General features: G+C 43.5%; 1 protein-coding gene across 6 annotated transcripts in view; it reads right to left on the reverse strand.

Annotated features, from left to right (window-relative positions):
* The window catches only part of LRRC72 (leucine rich repeat containing 72), a 112270-nt gene that overhangs the window by 14355 nt on the left and 76020 nt on the right, over nucleotides 1-21895 (reverse strand). For 4 of the 6 annotated variants that reach the window (XM_033930973.1, XM_033930970.1, XM_033930969.1 and 1 more), the window contains 3 exons: nucleotides 17245-17334; nucleotides 9244-9399; nucleotides 1106-1136 (listed from right to left, as the gene is read on the reverse strand). In XM_033930973.1, coding sequence (XP_033786864.1) covers nucleotides 1106-1136; nucleotides 9244-9399; nucleotides 17245-17334 — 277 coding nt within the window. The remainder of the gene's footprint in view (nucleotides 1-1105; nucleotides 1137-9243; nucleotides 9400-17244; nucleotides 17335-21895) is intronic. The other 2 variants (XM_033930971.1, XM_033930974.1) reach the window with 2 other exon arrangements.

Raw genomic sequence — 21895 nt, forward strand, 5'->3', positions numbered from 1 at the left:
AAGTGACTGCTGGAGACCAGTCGAAAATGTCTTTTTGACTCTCCAGCTCCATAGAAGCCCTGCTCTGCCCCATGTTTCCTGCCTGCTCGCCCTAATCTTCCAGTCCTGCTTTCTGCCCTGAGCTCCTACTCTCTGCTGCCTTCCCTGCAGTGTGAGCCCACGGGTTTTAAGCGGTGCTGCACGTTGCAGTGCAGCCCCCTTTAAACCCATGGGTTCGCACTGCACGGAAGGCAGCAGAGAGCAGGAGAGTCTGGGCGACAAGAATGCCTGGAAGGGAGGGAGCAGGAGAGCCACTGCACCCGACCAGTCCACCCATGGTCGGGCCGGCAGACAGGAGAGATCGCGGCCTGGGGGTGTGTCGGACAGATCTCTCTTGCCTGCTCCCGGACTCTCCTGTTCTCTGCCGCCATTCCCTACAGTGCAGACCTGCTTTTAAACCACAAGCTTGCACTGCAGGGAACGGCGGCAGAGAGCAGGAGAGTCCGGGAGCAGGCAAGAGAGATCTGTGCTGGGCTGAGCCCTGACAGCAGTGACAGGAGGCTGCTTCTCCTGTCACTACTGTCAGAGTGTGCACATGAGCGGGGATCGCTCTGGCCGTGGGTAGGGGGTGTGCTAACGATCATCCGCATTTGCATGCATGCAGGCCTTTATTGAATCAGTCGGCCGGCATGCAATAGGAAACGGATCGTGCACGGTTTGGAGGTTTAGTGGATCCTGCCCTTAGGACAGGGGAGCCTTGAATAAATATCAGATTAAGGCCCAAAAATAGAAAATCTAGTGCAGAGCAGATGAAAAGACATCTCAGCTCACTTGCAGAATTTAAGACTGAGGAGAGGTGGTGCTGCCCAGAAAGACAAAGAGACGGAGAAAAGAAAATGTCTTCTACAAGCAACTCACGAGTTGAGGTGCTTTAAATCCATCTGTAAGGAATCATAAGCTGTTTGCACCTGAATTGTAATTTATTCATATTAATAATTTAGATCATATTTAGGAGACAGATAAATAAGGAATATCAGACTTATTCTGCATAGAGGCAGTTGAAATTGTGCAAACATTACAGGTTCTGTAAACTCTTGAAATGTATGAAGTCAAGCAAATTACTTACCTATGCAAGTTATTCACAAATGTATGATTACCTATAACAACAAATATTTTAAAAATTAATATTGACCAGAGACAGAACTGTATTAAGGAATTTTATTTAATACCAAAAGGGCTATTTAGATATTTCACCTAGCCCTTCATGAACTAATAATAAAGAATATTTATGTCAGTCATTATTATTTCATTCTTTTCTGATAGATCTTTTTCTGTTCAAGCAATATTGCTGAAGATAAGTTGCCAGGCAGGCTTTAAAGTCTGTTGTGTAATTAAATAAGCATCAGCTGCTCACAAATCCATCAAGTCCTCATGTTTTCAGTATCATAAGAAAGCTAGTTTGTCTCTTAGGGTTTGAGGCATAGATTTAGCATGTTGCCTCTTTAATGGAAATATCAGTTAGAACCAGGATTCAGTTATCAGCATTCACAATAGTTAAACATACAGCATCACTATTAAGTGGTACAGCAGAACAGGTCAACGATCAATAAAAAGAGATGTTCTTACTGGACCAGCTGAGTTGAAGTGATGGGAAAATACAGGAAATAGGGATGTTAGCAGCAGTATTTTTATGGGGGAATGGTGGGTGGGGAAAAGAATGATCCTCAGAAAACTATTAAAAGAATACAGAGCACAGAAAGGAAATTACTATACTGTCTCTTCAGTGTCAAATTTGTATACATATTTCCCATCAAGGCAACTCAAGAATACATCTAAGTGTTTGGCTGGGGTCTATTAATATTTTAACATAAAGTAAGATGATGTTCTTCCATTCTGCCTCATAACTAATAGCTGCTTTGTTTTGAAAGAGGTCCTGGAAAGAGTATTAGCTCTTGCTGACATTCACTCAAGTATTGTTTATGATGACACCCAGATCCTTTTCTTGGGTGCTAACCCTCAAGGTGGACTCTAGCATTTGGTAACTATGATTTGAGTTATTCTTCCCAATGTGCATCACTTTGCATTTGTCCACATTAAATTTCATCTGACACTTAGACGCCCAGCCTTCCAATTTCCTAAGGTCTGCCTAAATGTTTTACAATCCACATGCGTTTTAACAACTTTGAATAGTTTAGTGTCATCTGCAAATTTAATCACCTCACTTGTCCCAATTTCCAGATCATTTATGAATAAGTTAAATAGCACAGGTCCCAGTACAGATCCCTGTGGCACTCCACTGTTTACTCTCCTCCATTGAGAAAAATTCCCATTTAACCCTATCCTCTGTTTTCTGTTTGATAAACAATTCCTAATCCACAACTGAACTTTGCCACCTATCCCATGACTCTTTAATTTTCTCATGAGCCTCTCATGAGGAACTTTATCAAAAGCTTTCTGAAAATCTAGACATACTACATCAGGGATCTCAAAGTCCCTCCTTGAGGGCCGCAATCCAGTCGGGTTTTCAGGATTTCCCCAATGAATATGCATTGAAAGCAGTGCATGCACATAGATCTCATGCATATTCATTGAGAAATCCTGAAATCCTGACTGGATTGCGGCCCTCAAGGAGGGACTTTGAGACCCCTGCACTACATCGACCAGCTCATCTTTACCCACATGTTTATTCACACCTTCAAAGAAGTCAAGCAAATTATTAATACTATGCAGTGTTCTCCCCAGAAATTTTTCCCAGCCAGGTGGCATGAAAAAATAGTTGTGTGGGGTGGGATGGGGAAATTTGGTGGTGGGGAAATTTAAATGTGCATTATCATATTTTTTGCTCCATAAGACGCACCTGACCATAAGACGCACCAACCTTTAGAGGAGGAAAAAACAAGAAAAAAAATTCTGAACCAAATGGTGTGCCCTGTATCCTGTCCCCCCTCTGGTGGTCTAGTGGTAGGCCGTTACAGGGCACATCTAGTGGTGGGCACATCTAATGGTAGGCAGCCCCCAGCCAGCCCGCCCCCAGCCAGCCAGCCAGCTCCAGGCCAGCCAGCCAGCCCGCCAGCCCCAAGCTGGCCAGCCAGCTCCAGGCCAGTCAGCCAGCCCCAGGCCAGCCAGTCCCAAACCAGTAAGCCAGCAAGCTCCAGGCCAACCAGCCATCCCCAAACCAGCCAGCTCCAGGCCAGCCATCTCCAAACCAGCCAGCCCCAGGCAAGCCCCCCCTGTATCTTTTAAAATTCTGCCGTCATCATTTCCAGTCGGCTTCGCTTCGCTCCCTCCATGCCTGCCGCGGAAGCCTTCACTCTTCTGGGCTCATTTCCTGGCCAGCGCGAAACAAATCAGCAGCGTGGCCATCAGGAAGAAGTTTGGTTTTTTTTTTACTTCTTTATTTATTCAATTTTATCAATACAAACAAGCAATACACTACTTGTATTTCAGATTAACAAAAATTATTAAAAAGAAAATTTATAAACCAAATCCACTTAAGTCAGTGTTTTGATTATTCACTTATGTTTCCAATATATTTAGTCCACAAACTTTGGAGAGAGATTTTTAGAAAATAAATTTAACAATTGAAACAATAACCAACCTAGAAAGCGGCAATTATCTGCGGTGCTACAGTCATTCATGGCAGGTTATACATTCTCAGCCATAGACACTACTTGCTCTTTGGATTCTATAAATCCTACCAGTTGTTTAGGTTCAAAAAATAAGTAATTCTTGTTCTGATAAGACACAAAACATTTTACAGGAAATTTCAACAAAAAATTTGCCCCCAAGGCAAGGACTCTTTGGCCTTAATGCCAAGAATTCTTTCCTACGCCTCTGGGATCTTAAAGACATGTCAGGAAATATTCGAACATTAGAACCTAAAAACTGGTCATTAATATGACGAAAATACAAACGCAGTACATATTCTCTATCACTTTCCAAAGCGAAAGTTATTAACAGGGTTTTCCTTTCCGTTATAACCTCCAAGGAGTTTTCCAGAAAAGTTGTTAAGTTTATATTTTCATTGTTTGTCCCTTGAATCTCATTAGGAGTGGAAACTTCCACAGGTCTCTTAATTTGAAGGTAATTAGCTCTAACAATAGGTGGCAAACTTTCAATAGGAATAAGCAAAATTTCCTTAAAATACTTTCTTGCCATCTCCATTGGTGAAATTAAGGGACATTTTGGAAAATTTAGGAGTCTCAAATTATTTTTCCTTAATTGGTTCTCAAAACTTTCAATTTTTCTAGCCATAAATGTTCTTTCTTTTACTAATTCCAAGTCCAATGTTTTCATTTCACAAATTGTTGACTCCTGTTTTTCTATTTTCTCACTTAAATCTTTAAGGGCCAAACCCTGTTGCTCCACTTTAGAGTGAATAGTGCCATAGTCAATGTTTAAAGTGGAAAAAGACAATTTGAGATTAGCGTCCATAACTGAAATGGCCTGCCATAAAGCCTCCATATCAATTGTCTTAGGCTTCTCCAGCACCCCAAAAATGATCTTACTTCCTCCCGAAGCTCCTCTCACCTCTTCTGCGGTGTGGGTTAGCTGTCGGTGTACTACAGCCTCTTCTTCGGCTCCAGATGAAATTGGAGCTACCAGTCCTCCTTCACTGAGGATCAAAGACTCCTCCTGGGTCAATGTTACCTCAGAAACTCCCAGCACTGCATTGCTTCCAGGTTGTGGTGGTGGGTGCCTCTGTTCCAGGCTCAACATTGCCCGAAGCTGCCGGCTGAGTTCGCCCGACGAATTCGGGCTTGTCCCTGAAGTAGATTCACCCGAGCGCGCCAAGGCTCCTTCAATTGTAGGCTGCACCAGACGCGGTGCCGCTGTCGCCACCGGAGGGTTGCCGCGAAGGACTCCTTTTCTCTTACCCATACTGAGGTAAGGGAACTGCTAGTTCAAAAAAAAGCAACACCGGCAGAGTACAAGAGAGGGAGCCTCCCTCTCAGGCGCCCGCTCTCATCGCCATCTTGTTTCTCTCGGCTGTGATCAGGAGGAAGTTTTACGCTCGCCCACTCGGCCCCGCACTGCTTTCCGATTGGCTGACATAAGTTCTTGCGAGTCCCATGAGAACCTATGGCAGCCATTCAGAAAGCAGCGCGGAGCCGAGCGGGAGAGCGTAAAGCTTCTTCCTCACGGCTATGCTGCTGATTTGTTTCGCTGCTGGCCGGGAAATGAGGAGCTGGCTGGACACTGGACCACCAGGTAAAAAACAGGGAATGGCAACAGAAGACAGACAGACGGACGGACGGATGGGAGGGGGGTTAAAAGGTGCTGCGGCGGCAGCAGGTGGATGGGTTTAGACAGGTGGGCGGTGGTAGTGGGCGGTCAGGTTTAAAAAGGAGGTTCGGCGGCAGCAGGCAGGTGGGTTTAGAAAGGTGGTACAAAGGGCGGGTTTTACAATGGTACGGGGGAAGGTAACAAAATTTGTACCTTCGCTTCATAAGACGCACCGAGATTTCCACCCACTTTTGGGTGGAAAAAAAAGTGCGTCTTAGAGAACGAAAAATACTGTATTTTATTTTATTAATTATTTTCCATTGCTCATGATGACTTCCTTTTTTATGGTTTGACACTTAGGCAGTGTTCCAGTAGCATTTAAGCCACCCTTGAACAAAAGTAATGCAGAGCCTCTTATTCCAAATAACTACTGGTCAGTATCAAACCTTCCTTTTCTTTCAAAATTACCGTACTTGAGAGAGTGATATTCAATCAACTTCAAACTCATACTGAATCAGATAATGCTTCGCATCCCCAGCAATCTGTTTTTTTGTTTAAGACATAGCAAAGAGACAGTAGTTCTTGCCTTAGGGCTCCTTATACAAAGCTGCGAAAGCAATTCTGCCATAGCAAATGCACTGAAGCCCATAGGAATTGAATGGACTTTGGTGCATTGGCCATAGGAGAATCACTATTGTGAACTCCAGTCACTTAGATCAGTGTTTCTCAACTTTTTCAAGCTAAGTACCCACTAAGTCTAACAAATACCAACCAAGTACCCCAGCCCAAGCTCTGCCCCCATTATAGTAACATAGTAGATGACGGCAGATAAAGACCCGAATGGTCCATCTAGTCTGCCTAACCTGATTCAATCTAAAAATTTGTTGGGGGGGTTTCCCCCTTCTTCTCCTTAACTTTTTCTGGGCAAGAATCTAAAGATCTGCCCGGTACTGTTCTTAGGTTCCAACTACTGATCACTCCAGTCCATCTACCCCCTCCCAGCCATTGAAGCCCTCCCCAGCCCATCCTTCCCCAAACAACCATATACAGACGTAGACCATGCAATTCTGCCCAGTACTAGCCTTAGTTTTTCAATATTAACTATTATTTTCTGAATCTAGATCCTCTGTGTTCATCCCATGCTTTTTTTAACTCCGTCACCGTTTTCCTCTCCACTACCTCTCTCTGGAGCGCATTCCAGGCATCCACCACCTTCTCCCGAAAATAATAATTTCCTTACATTGCTCTTGAGTCTCCCACCCCTCAACCTCAAATTATGTCCTCTGGTTTTACCATTTTCCTTTCTCTGGAAAAGATTTTGTTCTACATTAATACCTTTCAAGTATTTGAACGTCTGAATCATATCTCCCCTCTCCCTCCTTTCCTCTAAAGCACGGATGTCCAACCTGCGGCCCGAGGGCCACATGCAGCCCCGTGAAGTATTTTGTGTGGCCCCAGTCAAGGGCGATGCAGTGCTTTCCTCTGCTGCCTACGGGTGTTTACCATCTTGCCAGCTCCGTCCTCTGTATTGCTGCAGTGTTTACGCGGCCCCAGAATCATTTTTTTCGGCCAATGCGGCCCAGGGAAGCCAAAAGGTTGGACACCCCTGCAAAGTATATATATTCAGGGCTTCCAGTCTCTCCTCATAGGTCTTTTGTCACAAACCTATCATTTTCATCACCCTCCTCTGGACCACTTCAAGCCTTTTTGTGTCCTTCGCCAGATACGGTCTCCAAAACTGAACACAATACTCCAAGTGGGGCCTCACCAACGACCTGTACAGGGGCATCAACACCTTCGTTCTTCTACTGGTTACGCCTCTCTTTATACAGGCCAGCATCCTTCTGTCAGCAGCCACTGCCTTGTCACACTGTTTTTTCACCTTTAGATCTTCGGACACTATCACCCCAAGGTCCCGTGCATATCAGCCGTGCATATCAGCCTCTCCCCTCCCAGCATATATGGCTCCTTCTGATTATTAATCCCCAAATGCATAACTATGCATTTCTTTGTATTGAATTTTAGTTGCTGGATTTTAGATCCTTTTTCATGTTTTCCACTCCCTCCTTGGTGTCTACTTTGTTACAAATCTTGGTATTATCAGCAAAAAGACAAACTTTTCCTTCTAATCCTTCAGAAATGTCACTCACAAACATATTGAACAGGATCGGCCCCAGCACCGAACCCTGATTGACTCCACTACTCACTTTTCCTTCCTCCGAGCGACTTCCATTAACCACCACCCTCTGGTGTCTGTCCGTCAACCAGTTTCTAATCCAGTTTTCCACTTTGGGTCCTAACTTCAGCTCAAGTTTGTTCAAGAGCCTCCTATAAGGAGTCGTGTCAAAGGCTTTGCTGAAATCTAAGTAGATTATATCTAGCATATGCCCTCGAACCAGTTCTCTGGTCACCCAATCAAAAAATTCAATCAGGTTCGTTTGGCACGATTTACCTTTAGTAAAGCCATTTTGTCTCGGATCCTGTAACCCATTAGATTCTAGGAAGTTTAGTATTCTTTCTTTCAGCAACACTTCCATTATTTTTCCAACAACCGAAGTGAGGCTTACCGGTCTGTAGTTTCCCACTTCATCCCTGTGACCACTTTTGTGAATAGGGATCACATCTGCTCTCCTCCAATCTCCAGGAACCACTCCCGTCTCCAGAGATTTGTTGAACAAGTCTTTAATAGGACCCACCAGAACCTCTCTGTACTGTAATGCAATTTCTTCCATTCATTTTTCATGTACACACAATATCTTAATTCATAATGGTAACCACAAAATTTTTTTAAAAACCCCACAAAGCACACTGTATGCAGAGAAAATGTTAATTGTCATTTATATTTGTTTTATTTTTCAAAGAGGCCAAGGCAGATGACTTTAAAATATGCAATTTCACTTCAGTAAAAACTATAGAAAAATAGATAAATATAGTGCAAAATATAGACAACAGATTATAAATTCTCAAAACTAACACATTTTGATCACTAAATTGAAAATAAAATCATGTTTCCTACCTATGTTGTCTGGTGATTTAATTAGTTTCTGGTTGGACTTCCTTCTGCAAGCTTCCTCTCCTCCTAACTCATTCCCTTCCCCAACCATAAGTCCTCCATGAGTCCAACTTTTCTTCCTCTCTCCTCCATCCCTATTGGCAACATGTCTCCTCTCTCTCCCTCCTCTGTTATGATCTTGCATCTCTCTGTTCTTCCTCAGGGTCTCTCTCCCTCTGTCTCTTCTGTCTGCACCTCCCATGGTCCAGTGTCTGCCTCCTGTCTTTCCCCTTTGGTCCAGGCTGCTCTCTTTCTCTCTTTCTTCAGCTTATAAACCTTCCCCCCCCCCCCATGTCAAGCATTTATTCACCTTTCTTCCAGGTCTTTCTTTGCCTCTAACTCCTTCCTTCCTTCCTCCCTCCCTCCCTGGTCCAGAATCTTTCCACCTCTCTGCAGTCTCTTTATCTCTCTTCCCTCTATATACCAAGTCCAACATCTACCCCCTCTCTTCTGCCTCCTCTTTGTTTCAGGGGTTTTTTCTCTCTCTCTTCCTTCTGCTAACATTTTGAGTCCTCCCACCTTTGTTCTAGGTCTTTCTGTCTCTCTCTCTCTTTGTCTTCCCCCTCCCCTGGCATTTCTCTCTCTCCTCGGTTCAGGGTGTTTCCCCTCTCTACCCCAGTCCAGTATCTGCCTTGTCTTCTGGTCTGTCTGCTTTCCCCCTTTCTCTCACCGCATAGACAAATCAGCCGTGCAGACCCTGAAGCAAAATGCCAGCATGGAACTTTTTTCAAAATACTACTTACTCCAGGGAGGAAGCGTGTCATTAGAGGAAGGCAGCCGGGCGCTCATCTAAATTAGCCGGGCGGAGCACCCAGCTAAAAGATGCTAGGGAGAACACTACTATGCATATTTGAGCTAGATTCACTGCTTTATAAAAGATTCTAAACAATTCCAAAATTGATTTTAAATTTAAAATAATCTAATTAAAAAATCACCAATCGGGTATTGTCTTATAAAGTACTGCATGTACTGTCAATAATAAATACCTGAGAATGTCTTTGATTTGAAGGTTGGTGCTTTTTTCTTTTTGCCAGGGACTAGTACTGTATCCACCCTTCTTCCAAAAGCTAAGGAGTGAAGAATGTGTGCTCTATCCGGGCTGAAAATATTAAATGCTGCTTCCTTTTCTTTCTCTGTAACTCCTGTCAATATGAAAGAATACTTATTGTTCTGTAGCTAGCAATAAACTCTGACTGGATTAATCTTATAAACCATCCTAATTATCAGGCATGTCCAACTTCGAACAGTCGTGATCTACTTTTTCTGGCCAAAAGTGCCAGTGATCTACCACCATGAAAATTAAGTTTCAAATTAGTTTCAAATTAAATTTTAACCCAATAAAGTTGGAGGATTCCCTAATTTTTAATGAACCTTCTATCATTTATTTGGATGTGATCAGTTGTTAAGCAAATTAAGCAAAAACAAAACAGAGAAAGAAGATCCAGTAAGAACTGCAAGTGGAAATGAAAAGTACGTTTTTTCTTAAAGTTTTATTGAGTAATAACTTTCTTTAACTGTCTTAATAACTTTCTTTAACTTTTATTGAGTATTGATCTTGCATAATCTTTAATATTTCACTCTTGCTCATTAGTAAGACGTCTGAGCCTGCATTTAATCCACCAGCTTTTTGAAGTTGGGTGAATATTGCGTGAGGGCCAGTCTCAGGGAATCCTGGAGATGTTCATTTGTCATGTTGGAACGTTGTATACTCTTTGTCATTTTCAGATGGGAAAAGGAAGATTCACACAAATAAGTTGAACCGAAACAGGAATATACAGCTTCACTGCATCTTATCATGTTGGGAAATTTGTCTCTAGGCACTAGCTTTCAAAATGATTCTTGCTCAGCACAGGTCCTGAGAAAAATGTCATTTTTAAGGGTTAATATTTCGTTTTCAAGAGATGGCTTGTTCAATGAGTAATTTTTACTGATAGCAACTGCAGTTTCTTTAATGCTTACATCTACTTTGAATGGGTATGACAAGTACTCCACAACTGTTCCAATTTTTGGGAAGTCACAGAAACTATTTTCAAATTCCTGGATAACAGAACAGATTTCTGTCACATACTTCTCGTTCTGAAAAACAAAATTTGAATATTGTCCCAGATGGTCATGCGTATTAGGAAAATGATCAGAAGTGTTGTTTGCAAGGTCAGTCATCATTAGCTCAAATTTGCTCTTGTAGGATGAAACTGTAAGAACATAAGAATAGCCTTACTGGGTCAGACCCAGTAGCCCGTTCTCACGGTGGCCAATCCAGGTCACTAGTACCTGGCCAAAACTCAAAGTGTAGCAATATTCCATGCTACTAATACAGGGCAAGCAGTGGCTTCCCCCAAGTCTTTCTCAATAACAGACTATGGACTTTTTCTCCATGAACTTGTCCAAGCCTTTCTTAAAACCAGCTACTCAATCCGCGCTTACCACATCCTCTGGCAACGCGTTCCAGAGCTTAACTATTCTCTGAGTGAAAAAAAAATTCACTGGTTTTAAGAGCACTTCCCTGTAATTTCATCTAGTGTCCCCTAGTCTTTGTAATTTTTGACGGAGCGAAAAATCGATCCACTTGTACCCATTCTACTCCACTCAGGATTTTGTAGACTTCAATCATATCTCCCCTCAGCCTTCTCTTTTCCAAGCTGAGGAGTCCTAACCATTTATTTTTACCTTGTAGTTCAAGGTTCATGTCACTTAGTTCGCCTGTAAAGTCAGTGAGAAATGCCAGATCACATAACTACTCCTCATCTTCCAACTCTGCTTGGTCATCTCCCCTCTCTGTCAAAAAAACGTTTTATTTCATTCAGCAAATCACAAAATCTTTGCAGAAATGTGTGCCTATTCAGCCACCTTACATCTGTGTGGGCAGGCAAGCAGGAGGTAGGAAAGCAGGAGAGAAAAAGAGGCGAGAAGAGAACAGGAGAGGGGAAGAATGAGCAAGAGAAGGCAGGAGAGAGCAAGGGGCATCGGTGAGAGGCAGCTCCACCAACCCCCGACATCATCCACTGGAGCTCCTCCTTAAAAGGGGAGGGGCCAACGGAGCTCAGTTAAACAGGCTTTGGCAGGCAAACAGGAGGCAGGAAATCAGAAGGAGAGAAAAGCAGAGAGGAAAACAGGAGAGGGAAGAAGGAGCAAGAGAAAGCAGGAGAGAGCAAGGGGCATCGGCGAGAGGTAGCTCCGCCCACCCCTGACATCATTCACCAGAGCTCCTCCTTAAAAGGGGAGGGGGCAACAGCGCCCAGCCATTCGGCGCACGTCAAAGGCGAGCGTTAAAGGCACTCGCCTTAGCAAGAGCGCCTTTGCGAAGGGCCTTAAGAAGGGACGAGTAAAGAAGAAATACTAAGGAAGGACACCTACACAGGCAAGTACCACAAGGGCAACAGGACAGACAAGCAGTAGATAAACAAAGTAGTAGCAGAGGGCAATCACAGCAGACACAGAGGACACACACAAGCAACAGGGGTAGCAGGTTTAAAATCAAGAAAAGGACTTCACAGTAACACCAAGGACTCTACACAGATTCCTTTACAAGGAGAAGCCACTTCAGACAACAGATCGGCAAGTGCACAGCAATGGATGCAGCAGACAGAAGCAGGATGTTGAGCTTTCCAATTTTCTGCACCGTTTGCTATATGTATGACTACCTCCTCTCTGGAAGGCGGTATTATGTATGCACTCAATGCGAGGAACTGGAGGGCCTGAAGAAACAAGTCAGACTCCTGGACGGCAGAATACTGGAACTAGAAGCACTTCGAGCAGTGGAAGGGGAAGACAGAGAGGCAGAAAACTTCATGACAGAGGAAGATGTCAGGGAGTTAGAGAAGTTCATCGAACAGGCATACAGGGAGGCTGTGGAAAATCACCAACAGTGGAGCTGCCAAGATACACCTACAGTGAGCGAGGACCAAGATACACCTACAGTGAGTGAGGACCACCTGGAGGACAACCACATAGAAGACGAGTCCGGTGCAAGCCAACGCCAGGATGAGGGAAGACGGGCCTCTAATCTATGCTCCTCAGAGTCTCTTAAGGCGGAGCCGCCCTTTTCGGGCAACATATGCTGTTTCGAGATGACCAAGACCACCGTATCTACCACTGGTGACTTCAAGGTTTCCATATCCTCCTCCAGGATGGGATTGAGGTGAGCCATAGAATGCACTGTGCAAGGAAAATATGGAAAAGAGTGGAGTGCAGAGCAGATTCCTGAAGCAGAGGGTCTACAATATGCGGGAGCACTTTCACATCTTTCTCGAAGCTCAACACTGAGGAGACCTGAAGAATAAGCTCCTGGAGCTCTTCCCGCTGAAAAATGCGCACCACAGACATATCCTCACCAGCAGACAGAACCACAAAGCCACCGCTAACAGCATCCATCCCCACGAGAGGATCCTGGAGGACTCCCAAAAGGTCCAGGTCCTCTTCAAGAGAAAACTGCTCCTCATAACTAAAAACATTGTCCCAAGAGACCCTCAGACACTTGGACAAGAGAGGAGGAGACGGGAACCAAACCAGCACTGAAGGGGGCCAAACTGGAGTGGATGCAGAAGGAACACACACTTAACCCCGGAGACCTCCGGGGCAGAAGCAGGACCCCCGGCTGCTTGAAGATATGTCTTGCACAAGGCAAAAACAAATTCAGAGGCAAAATCCCTTGGTGGCCCAATGGGACTCTAAAATCTGCCCCTGTCTCTCCAATACAGGGGGAAGGTCACCTGAGGCTGGAGACAAAATGATAATAATAATAATAATAAATTTATTCTTTTATACCGCCATTACACAAGAGTTCTAGGCGGTTTACATCATAAGAAACTGAACAATTAGCGAAACATATACATATAATGAGGTAAAAACAGAGTAAAAGATTAAAAATTATAAAATTACAATCTTAAAACAATCTAGTTAAGTGATAAATTTATCAAACAAAGCAGATTTTACTAGTTTACAAAAAGAGCAATAAGACATGGCTTGATGGATGCATTCACTGAGCCAACATTGTATTTTGCCTGCCTGAAATGCTAAGGTCCTTTCAAAAAAGGTCTTCTATCTGACTCCATTTGGTTTAGGATAAGTAAATAAGTTGGAGCTTTTTGCGATCCTTGATAGTCTGTAAAATTCAAAGTGAGAATACAAATAAATTGGAGACTCTCCTGAGATCAGCTTAAAACAAATACAGGAAAACTTAAATAATATTCTTGCCTCCAATGCCAGCCAATGCAGTAAATGATAATATGGACTAACGTGATCGTTTTTCCTTAGGCTAAATATCAGTCGAACCGCTGTGTTCTGAATTATTCTCAATCTTCTTAAGGTCTGGGTAGATCCCAGATAAATGATGTTCCAATAATCCAGAATGGGTAGGATCAATGATTGTACCAGTAATCTGAAAGACACTGGATCAAAGCAGTTTTTAATAGTCCGTAGTTTCCATAATATATAGAAACATTTTTGTACTACCAGGTTTGTGTGATTTATCCAAGTCAATTGACAGTCAATGCTTCCCATCAAAAATGGAACAGAGCCCGCCGAAAAAGAAGCCCCCGAAGCCTGTAGCGGCTGAGAGGTCTGAACCGCTCCAGCCGCTAAAGCAGGCAAGCTGGCAGCAGCTGTAAGGGGTCCCCAGCAGCTTTGGCAGTAAGAGAAACCTTATTTCCCTGATCATCGGCAGCTGTGGGAATCCCTGTATGGGACGTGAGGGAAACCCGGGGTTCCCCACTGTCAGCTGCCAGCGTGCGAGGCACTCGCGAAGGGGATCCCTGGATGCCGGCATCCAAGGCCAATGAAGATTCCCCTTCGCGGTGGCCTGCACACAGCAGACACAGGCCAGCCACATCGACCTCACGTCTGGAGCACAATGAGCACTTTTTCCCTTTAAAAGTGCTGATTGCACAATACGCGACCTAGCTGTAAGGAAAGTGCTGGTTAACAAGAAAAAAGCAATAACAAATCACTGACTCCACTGGCTCTCTAAGCCATATGCTTTGCCGGTATCGGTGGTAAGACTTATGCTGAGGTACCTCTACAAAATTTTGGGGAGGTGAAGGAAGGGGGGAGAGGGACTCAACTTGTGAAATGTCGAGTGTGACACCCCCCGAGGTTGGACAGACCCACAAACAGGGTCCCCCCAAGCTCAGTCTGGCACCAGACGGGGACAAGAAGGCCACTACACAAATTCCAATAGCCCTACACTAAATAGGGAAGACTGCAATAGCTTACCACACCTGCTGAAGACTGAGGTATGAGAGGGAAGCATAGCTATTTCTACTACAACCAAAAGATTTTGTCTCAGTCTCCACCTGCTGGTCATGATAAAGCCATCAGTGAAGCAGTACCGGTTTGGAGAGGTGCTAAAGAAAAAGTAGCAATTTTTGATGAGTGAAGACAAACTGGCAAATGGTCAAGAGAGAGAATACAGTGGTACCTCGGTTTACGAGTGCACCGGTTTGTGAGTGTTTTGCAAGACGAGCAAAACATTTGCAAAATCGGCATGGCTCGATTTATGAGCCCCCCCCCCCCCGCGATCCGGCACACTCCCCCCGCAATCCGGCACCCTACCCCCCGCCGCAATCAGGCACCCCCCCCCGCCACGATTGAGCACCCCTCCGCCGCTGCTTACTGTCATCTGGGAACCAGCACCGGCATATCCTGTGCGTTGGTGCCGGTGCCCGAAGATCATCCTCCTCTTCTTGCTGGGCCTTGAGCATCTGCGCATGCTCAAGGCCTGCGAATTCACGTGAACTCGCAGGCCTTAAGCATGCGCAGATGCTCAAGGCCCAGCAAGAAGAGGAGGCTGATCTTCGGGCACTGGCACCAACGCACAGGACATGCCGGTACCGGTGCCCAGATGACAGTAAGCAGCGGCGGGGGGTGCCCGATCGTTGCGGGGAATGTGCCAGATCACAGGGGGGGGGGGGCGTTCATAAATCGAGCCATGCCGATTTTGCAAATGTTTTGCTCGTCTTGCAAAACACTCACAAACCAGTGCACTCGTAAACCGAGGTACCACTGTATTCTCTCTCTTGACCATTTGCCAGTTTGTCTTTACTCATCAAAAATTGCTACTTTTTCTTTAGCGCCTCTTCAGACCGGTACAGCTTCACTGATGGCTTTATCATGACCAGCAGGTGGAGACTGAGACAAAATCTTTTGGTTGTAGTAGAAATAGCTATGCTTCCCTCTCATACCTCAGTCTCCAGCAGGTGTGGTCTTCGGGTGAAGCAATGTCGGTTCTCGTGAGGGGGGGATGGGGGTGGGAACGTATCAAAGCAGGTTCCATTATTTCCTATGGGGAAACTCGCTTTGATAAATGAGCATTTTGGATTACGAGCATGCTCCTGGAACGGATTATGCTCGTAATCCAAGGTACCACTGTATATGCATTTGGTGAAGTTTTGAACCCAGAATGGTTAAAAAAACACAAAAATTTAAGATAAGCACTATTTTTATAAGTCACTTCAAAGAACAGTTGGCTGATGGCTGGATATTTTTTATGATCACTGATATTCTAAAGGTCATTCCAGTTCAAAAAGTACATAAGTCCTGAACCTGTGGGTAGTGTATCTTCTTCCACGAGGGATTGCAGAAGGTATCATCTTACATTTTCAAGTCTCTGCATCACAGGTCACTGCCCTTTCTCCTTTTTCCTTCTGCAAGCAAGGAGAAGGTATCTTTTTTCATTTGCTCTGCTTAATATTTATTAGTTTTGATTATTAATCAAAATTTTTGTGAGGCTTTGGGTGCTTTGGAGCTCTCTAGTAGTCCTGAGTCAGCTTTGCCTGGGAAAAGCTGCAGACTCAGGGTTCTGAGGTCTCTAACTAGGCGGCCACTCTTGCTGCAGAGCACCTGTCTGGCCAGCCTGCCCTAACACTTGGATGGGCTTGGAGTCTGGCCCCCTGGGAATATGCTCACCTGGTTTCATTCGAAGCACGTGAACGCAGGCTGTTTTTGGGCCCCATGATGGTTGGGAGACCTTGTGGGTGCTGGCTATATCTCCGCCACCCTCCCTCCTCCCCCCTACACACAAAAGAAGCATGTGGAGACTACAGAGGTAGAGGGTTTCAGGCTGGTTCAGCCTATGTAAAAGGCAGCCTGAAGAGACAAGCCCCTGGATATCCTGCTTGCTTGTCTGAGGCAGAAACAGCTTTTCCTCTATGCTGCTACAGATTATACTGATGTAGGCGCAGTATATGGCAGCACAATGAGTACAGCCCATTGATATCTATGTGAGATATTGGGGTGGAGTTGAATTGGGGGTTTTGAGGAGTTTCTGGGGCTTCATTGAGCTGAGGGTTTAAATGTATCCTCAACAATGGCACCTAGATCCTTTTCCTGGGCAGTGACTTCTATCAGGGAATCTTGCTTCAGAACAGCTCCAAATGTCCAGGAATGAGGATCTTTGGACTGCCAGCTGGCCAGAGACTAACTACACCTTCCATCTCCAGGGATTCTGTGCCACGTGGTTGTAGGCGGGAAAGACAGCCTGCGCCTTGAAACCTGGGTGGGTTTCTGTCCAGACGCACACAGCTTGCACTATAAACCTGTGACTGTGGGGTCACCGGCTAGCAGACCTCCACGGGAAAGGGCCCCAGGCACTTAAAGAGGGTGGCACACAGCAGGCTGACTCCACAGATCCACCAAAGTTTCTCTGTGAAGCTGCAGTTCAGCTCCGCAGGGCTGCATCCTTTTCTCTGACAGCGGACCACCGGGGAGGGGTCTCAAGGCACTGAAGCCACCAAGAAACAAAATTTAAGCGAACTTTAAGCGAAAAATAAGAAACAGAAGCAGAACAACAGCAAAAGTCTTCTGCCTAGACTGCTTGCAGAAATTGAAACTGTTTCTACTACTAGAGGGAGTGCAGCATGTGTTCTGAAAAGATGTGAATTCTGCAACACCTGGACTGCGGGTTGGGATTGAACACCTAGCATATAATTCGGAAGGGACGTAACAGAAAACAGCTTAATAGTTAAAATTATAATGAAGGAATAATTGCTTACTTCTCCGATCGAGTAATTGTACAGAAGGAAGAAGACACACTACATACAGGCGATACATTGAATCTTGAGACAGAGGGTTCTGAAATAAGTCTGAAGAAAATCAAAGAGAAACTGTTATAAGCAAACACCATGTTGGATAGGTCATTACATAATACAAATTATATTTAGCTTCCTTTTCTGAAGTAGGCTATGAAAACTGTACAATTGTTTATAGCTATTCTTCATGCTGTTTTAAATTCCTTAATTTGTAATTTTTCAATTTGGATTTTATATTTCTTATCTTTTAATTACTTTTTATTCTTTAATGGTTTTAGGACTGCATTTTGATTAAAATGTGTAATCATGACTAATCATGCAATTAAAGGTATGTTGTTCATTTTATCCCACTGTAGGACACTGTACTGTCCAGAGTTACAAGGAGCCACAATAGGAAAAAAAATAAATGACACCTTTAATCATGATTCAAATTTTAATCTAAAGGTAGCCCTAATCTAATATAATAAAACCCTAGCCGCGCATGTGCACTCTTACCGGTGTGTTACCTGATCTGTAGTTCCGTGGTCGGCAGAGTGTACATGCGCACTTACCACGCATCTCTCTCTCTCTCTCTCTCTCTCTCTCTTGCAGCGGTCTTGCCGGCTCCGGCCAGACTGACAAAGTTTATTTTCGAACCTCACCAGCGTCGGAGAAGACTTCTGACTCCAAACCTGCTGACTCCAGCAACGTCCGCAGCACTCTACACACGCTGCTTCGGGGCCTTCTACTGCCCTGATTTGCTCTGCCACATCTCTGATGATGTCATCAGGGACATGCCAGAGTAAATCAGGGCAGTAGAAGGCCCCGAAGCAGCATGTGTAGAATGCTGCAGACGCTGCTAGAATCGGCAGGTTTGTCAGGACTGCGGGAAGGGAAGAGGGGGGCAGTAAGGGACTAAGGGAGTCAGCCAGACCTTGGGAAGGAAAAAGGGGGTAGGGGAAACGCTGCTACTGTACAGGGAAGTGGTGTGGGGGAAGGAAATGGAGGGGGAGGGAATGCTGCTGCTGTGGCTGCTGCACAGGGAAGTGGGGGAAGAGAAATGCTGCTGCATAGGAGGCAGGGAGAGAGACAGATAGATAGAAAGAAAGACAAACAGCGGGAGGAAGGAAGACAGAAAGAAAAGAAGACACAGGGGCAGGGAGAGACACAGAAAGACAGACAGACAAAGGGAGCCAGAGAGAGAGACAGACAGAAATAAAGACAGCAGGAGGGAGAGAGAGACAGAAATAAAGACAGACAGACATATATTCTAGCACCCGTTAATGTAACAGGCTAAAATACTAGTTTATAATATTTAGTGTTCTCATGCATCTATGTTTGATCATATTAAGCCTCTTTTGTTTCAGTACCACTGGCTCCCTATGTATTGTTGCTGCTGGTTTAAAATTGTTTAGAGAAAACATCCTAGCTCTGAGGTTCCAAAACCTGTCCTAGGAGACTCAGGGACTTAATTGTAGAGGTGTCAGAGACAAAGACTGTCTGAATTCAAGAAAGCATGGGACAGGCATGTGGGATCTCTTAGAGAGAGGAGGAGATAGTGAATGGGCAGACTGGATGGGCCATTTGGCCCTTATTTGCCATCATGTTTCTATGTTTCTAGATGTTGTCAGTCCCACTGTAAAATGGGAAGGAAGTTTTTTGTCTATGCCCAAACACCTCCAGCATTACACACACACACACACACACACCCTCCTTAAAATCTCAGAATTCTGGGAATATACATGTACAAACATGGCTTTTTAGAACTGTTATTGGAAAGGATATGCAATCTACTTAGATCTATAAATGTTGCTATATAAATGTCTAGATGCTTTCTAAAATGATCTCCTTTGAATTTGTTCATCAAAAATACTTAAATTAATCTAATTGAATGAATGAGCCAGTTTTATTTGACAAACGATGATTTAATTTACAGCTTTATCACATTGGAACTTATACCATGTGACTGAAAAATTGTAACTTTAGTTTGAAGCCCGCAGTTCTGAAATACTCATTAAAGAGTGCTACACACCCTTTTATTCTAAGCAACTATATGCAAAAAATAGCTTTGTACAATAATCAAAGAAAACCCACATGTAAGGCCATGTGTGAAAAAGAGAGCCAAGAAAAAGATTAAGTTGAGGTTTAGATTAATCTTTGTATAACTGTTGTTGTTATCAACAATGTATAGATTGGACCACTAGATGGTACTGTATGAGAAAATTCTAAATAAAGCAATACACATTGTGATTAACAGCACTATTTCAACCATGGTAAAAGCCAATTCTATTTCAAAAAGCTACATTTACATTTGTAAAAGAAATTATACTCTTGAATTGTAACATACTTGCTATTCATATCTGATAATTAATTTTATTTCATTCTGTATGTAAAACAATTTAGTTCTAGTAGGTTTGCTTAATTTTGTGTATTTATTTCATGATAAATTTGTTAGAGCACTTATCCAAGTTAAACTTTCTCTGAATTAGTCTTAGGCTGAGATATTCACATTCTGTATTTAAAATAAAAAGAGTGAATCTACAAGGTACCATGCATCTGAACCTTTTTTTATTCTTTCTAAGTCAACAGAAGTTGGAAAGAATTATACAAAAGCAGTCAAGAATGTCTGTCTAGGGGCAAAATATCTCTCCAGAAATTTAATGTAAGGGGATGAAACTTGGCATTCAGGGAAAACTGTTAAAAAGAAAGGAGTGTGCAAATGGGACAAATCAGACTAGAGATATAAAGATGGGAATTGAAGAATGAGATTGGGAGAGTGAAGGAGGAAGGAAAGAGATGGGCAAGGAATTTGGAAAGAAGGAAAGAAAGCAAACAGAGAGGTGTGAAGGGGAAGAAAGCGAGAGATGCAGGGCAAGAGATGATGTGATGGATAGCAGTGAGAATGGATAGAGAAGGATGAAAAAGAAAGATGGAAAAGAGAGAAAAGGAGGGATGGAGGAGGAGAAGAGATGAGGAAATAGATGAGGAATGTATGAGGAGAGCTGAAGAAGAGCAGTTTGTAATAGGTGGGAAGGGTGATTGTTGGGGATATAAGAATGTTTGTGAGAAAAAGAGCAGCAAGAGAGGTCTGAGAAAAGGAATGGGGAGGAGAATGTTGGCATTTATCATCTGCTTGACTAGCAAAGCTCAAGGCAGATTACAAACATAACAAAAACATACAATACTAATAATCAGATAATACAAAATAAAAAATACAATATAACAATGAGAAAACAAAATACAGTAACCAATTATTTTTGAATTGGAATTGATCAGAAAAGAACTTTTGAATAACCTTGTCTATGAAAGCAAAGGTAAAAACTTTCTAAAGCATGAGAATGTTTCCAAGTACATGGGGCAGCACTAGTTAAAATAAACAAAAGGAAAGCGTGTACATATGATTTATATTGACTTTTACATTTGTTTTAGTATGTATAATTTTATTTAGATTTTTTAGCTTTCACCCCTGATGCAGTTTTAGGGTCTACAATTAATAAATTGTTTGTATTTATGTCTATTGATTTGCTATGTTTTGTTTGCTGTGCTATCTGCCTGCAGACCAATGCCTCTTTATGTGCTTGGAATCTTCTGTGAAGCACCAAGTCATATTTTCCATGGAGAAACATTCTCAGTTTTACTGAGGCCCAACTACTGGAATTACTTCCAAAATAACTTTTTTTTTTTTTTTTTAGAGTACAGATTTGGACCATTGGGAAGAAGCAATACAACTGAATAAGAGATTGGTCTGTATTGAATTGCATTCTTCATCATTACTGGACTATTGCAGCAACAAAATGATCCCTAGAGGACAAGGATGAATAAGGAACCCAGAATGTACAATGTTCAAATGGGATCAATTTTAAATAAATGCTCTCTGGACCTTAAGATTCTCATTATACAAACTTCCACTAAAAAAGCAGTACATTTAAAAGAGAATTTACAAATATCCCAACAAGGTACCTTGTTTCGCCAAATCCATTGGCTGCTTCAGGGAAAATCCCAAAATACTATTGTGCACATACATACTTTCTTAGTCATTTGTGGGTTTTGCAGTTTTGGGCTCCTGGAAGCGAAATAATGATGGTAAGCTGAGAAAAAGGGTGGGGTTTAAAAGTCAAGAGTTGGTGTCCCACTGTTCTAAACTACCATTGTGACTTGACCATGACATCTTTAGGTATCAAAGCAGCTTGTGCCTGCCATACAAGACTGCGCAGTGCATCCTCTGTGGAGGTGCAAAAGAACATAAGAATTGCCGCTGCTGGGTCAGACCAGTGGTCCAACTTGTCCAGCAGTCAAAGACCAGTGCTCTAAATGAGTCCAGCCTCACCTGCATACGTTCCAGTTTAGCAGGAACTTGTCCAACTTTGTCTTGAATCCCTGGAGAGTGTTTTCCCCTATAACAGACTCCGGAAGAGCGTTCCAGTTGTCTACCACTCTCTGGGTGAAGAAGAACTTCCTTACATTTGTATGGAATCTATTTCCTTTCAGCTTTAGGGAGTGTCCTCTCATTCTCCCTACCTTGGAGAAGGTGAACAATCTGTCTTTATCTACTAAGTCTATTCCCTTCAGTATCTTGAATGTTTCGATCATGTCCCCTCTCAGTCTCCTCTTTTCAAGGGAGAAGAGGCCCAGTTTC

This window comes from Geotrypetes seraphini, chromosome 2 (genome assembly GCF_902459505.1).
Source record: "Geotrypetes seraphini chromosome 2, aGeoSer1.1, whole genome shotgun sequence".
Lineage (NCBI taxonomy): Eukaryota > Metazoa > Chordata > Amphibia > Gymnophiona > Dermophiidae > Geotrypetes > Geotrypetes seraphini.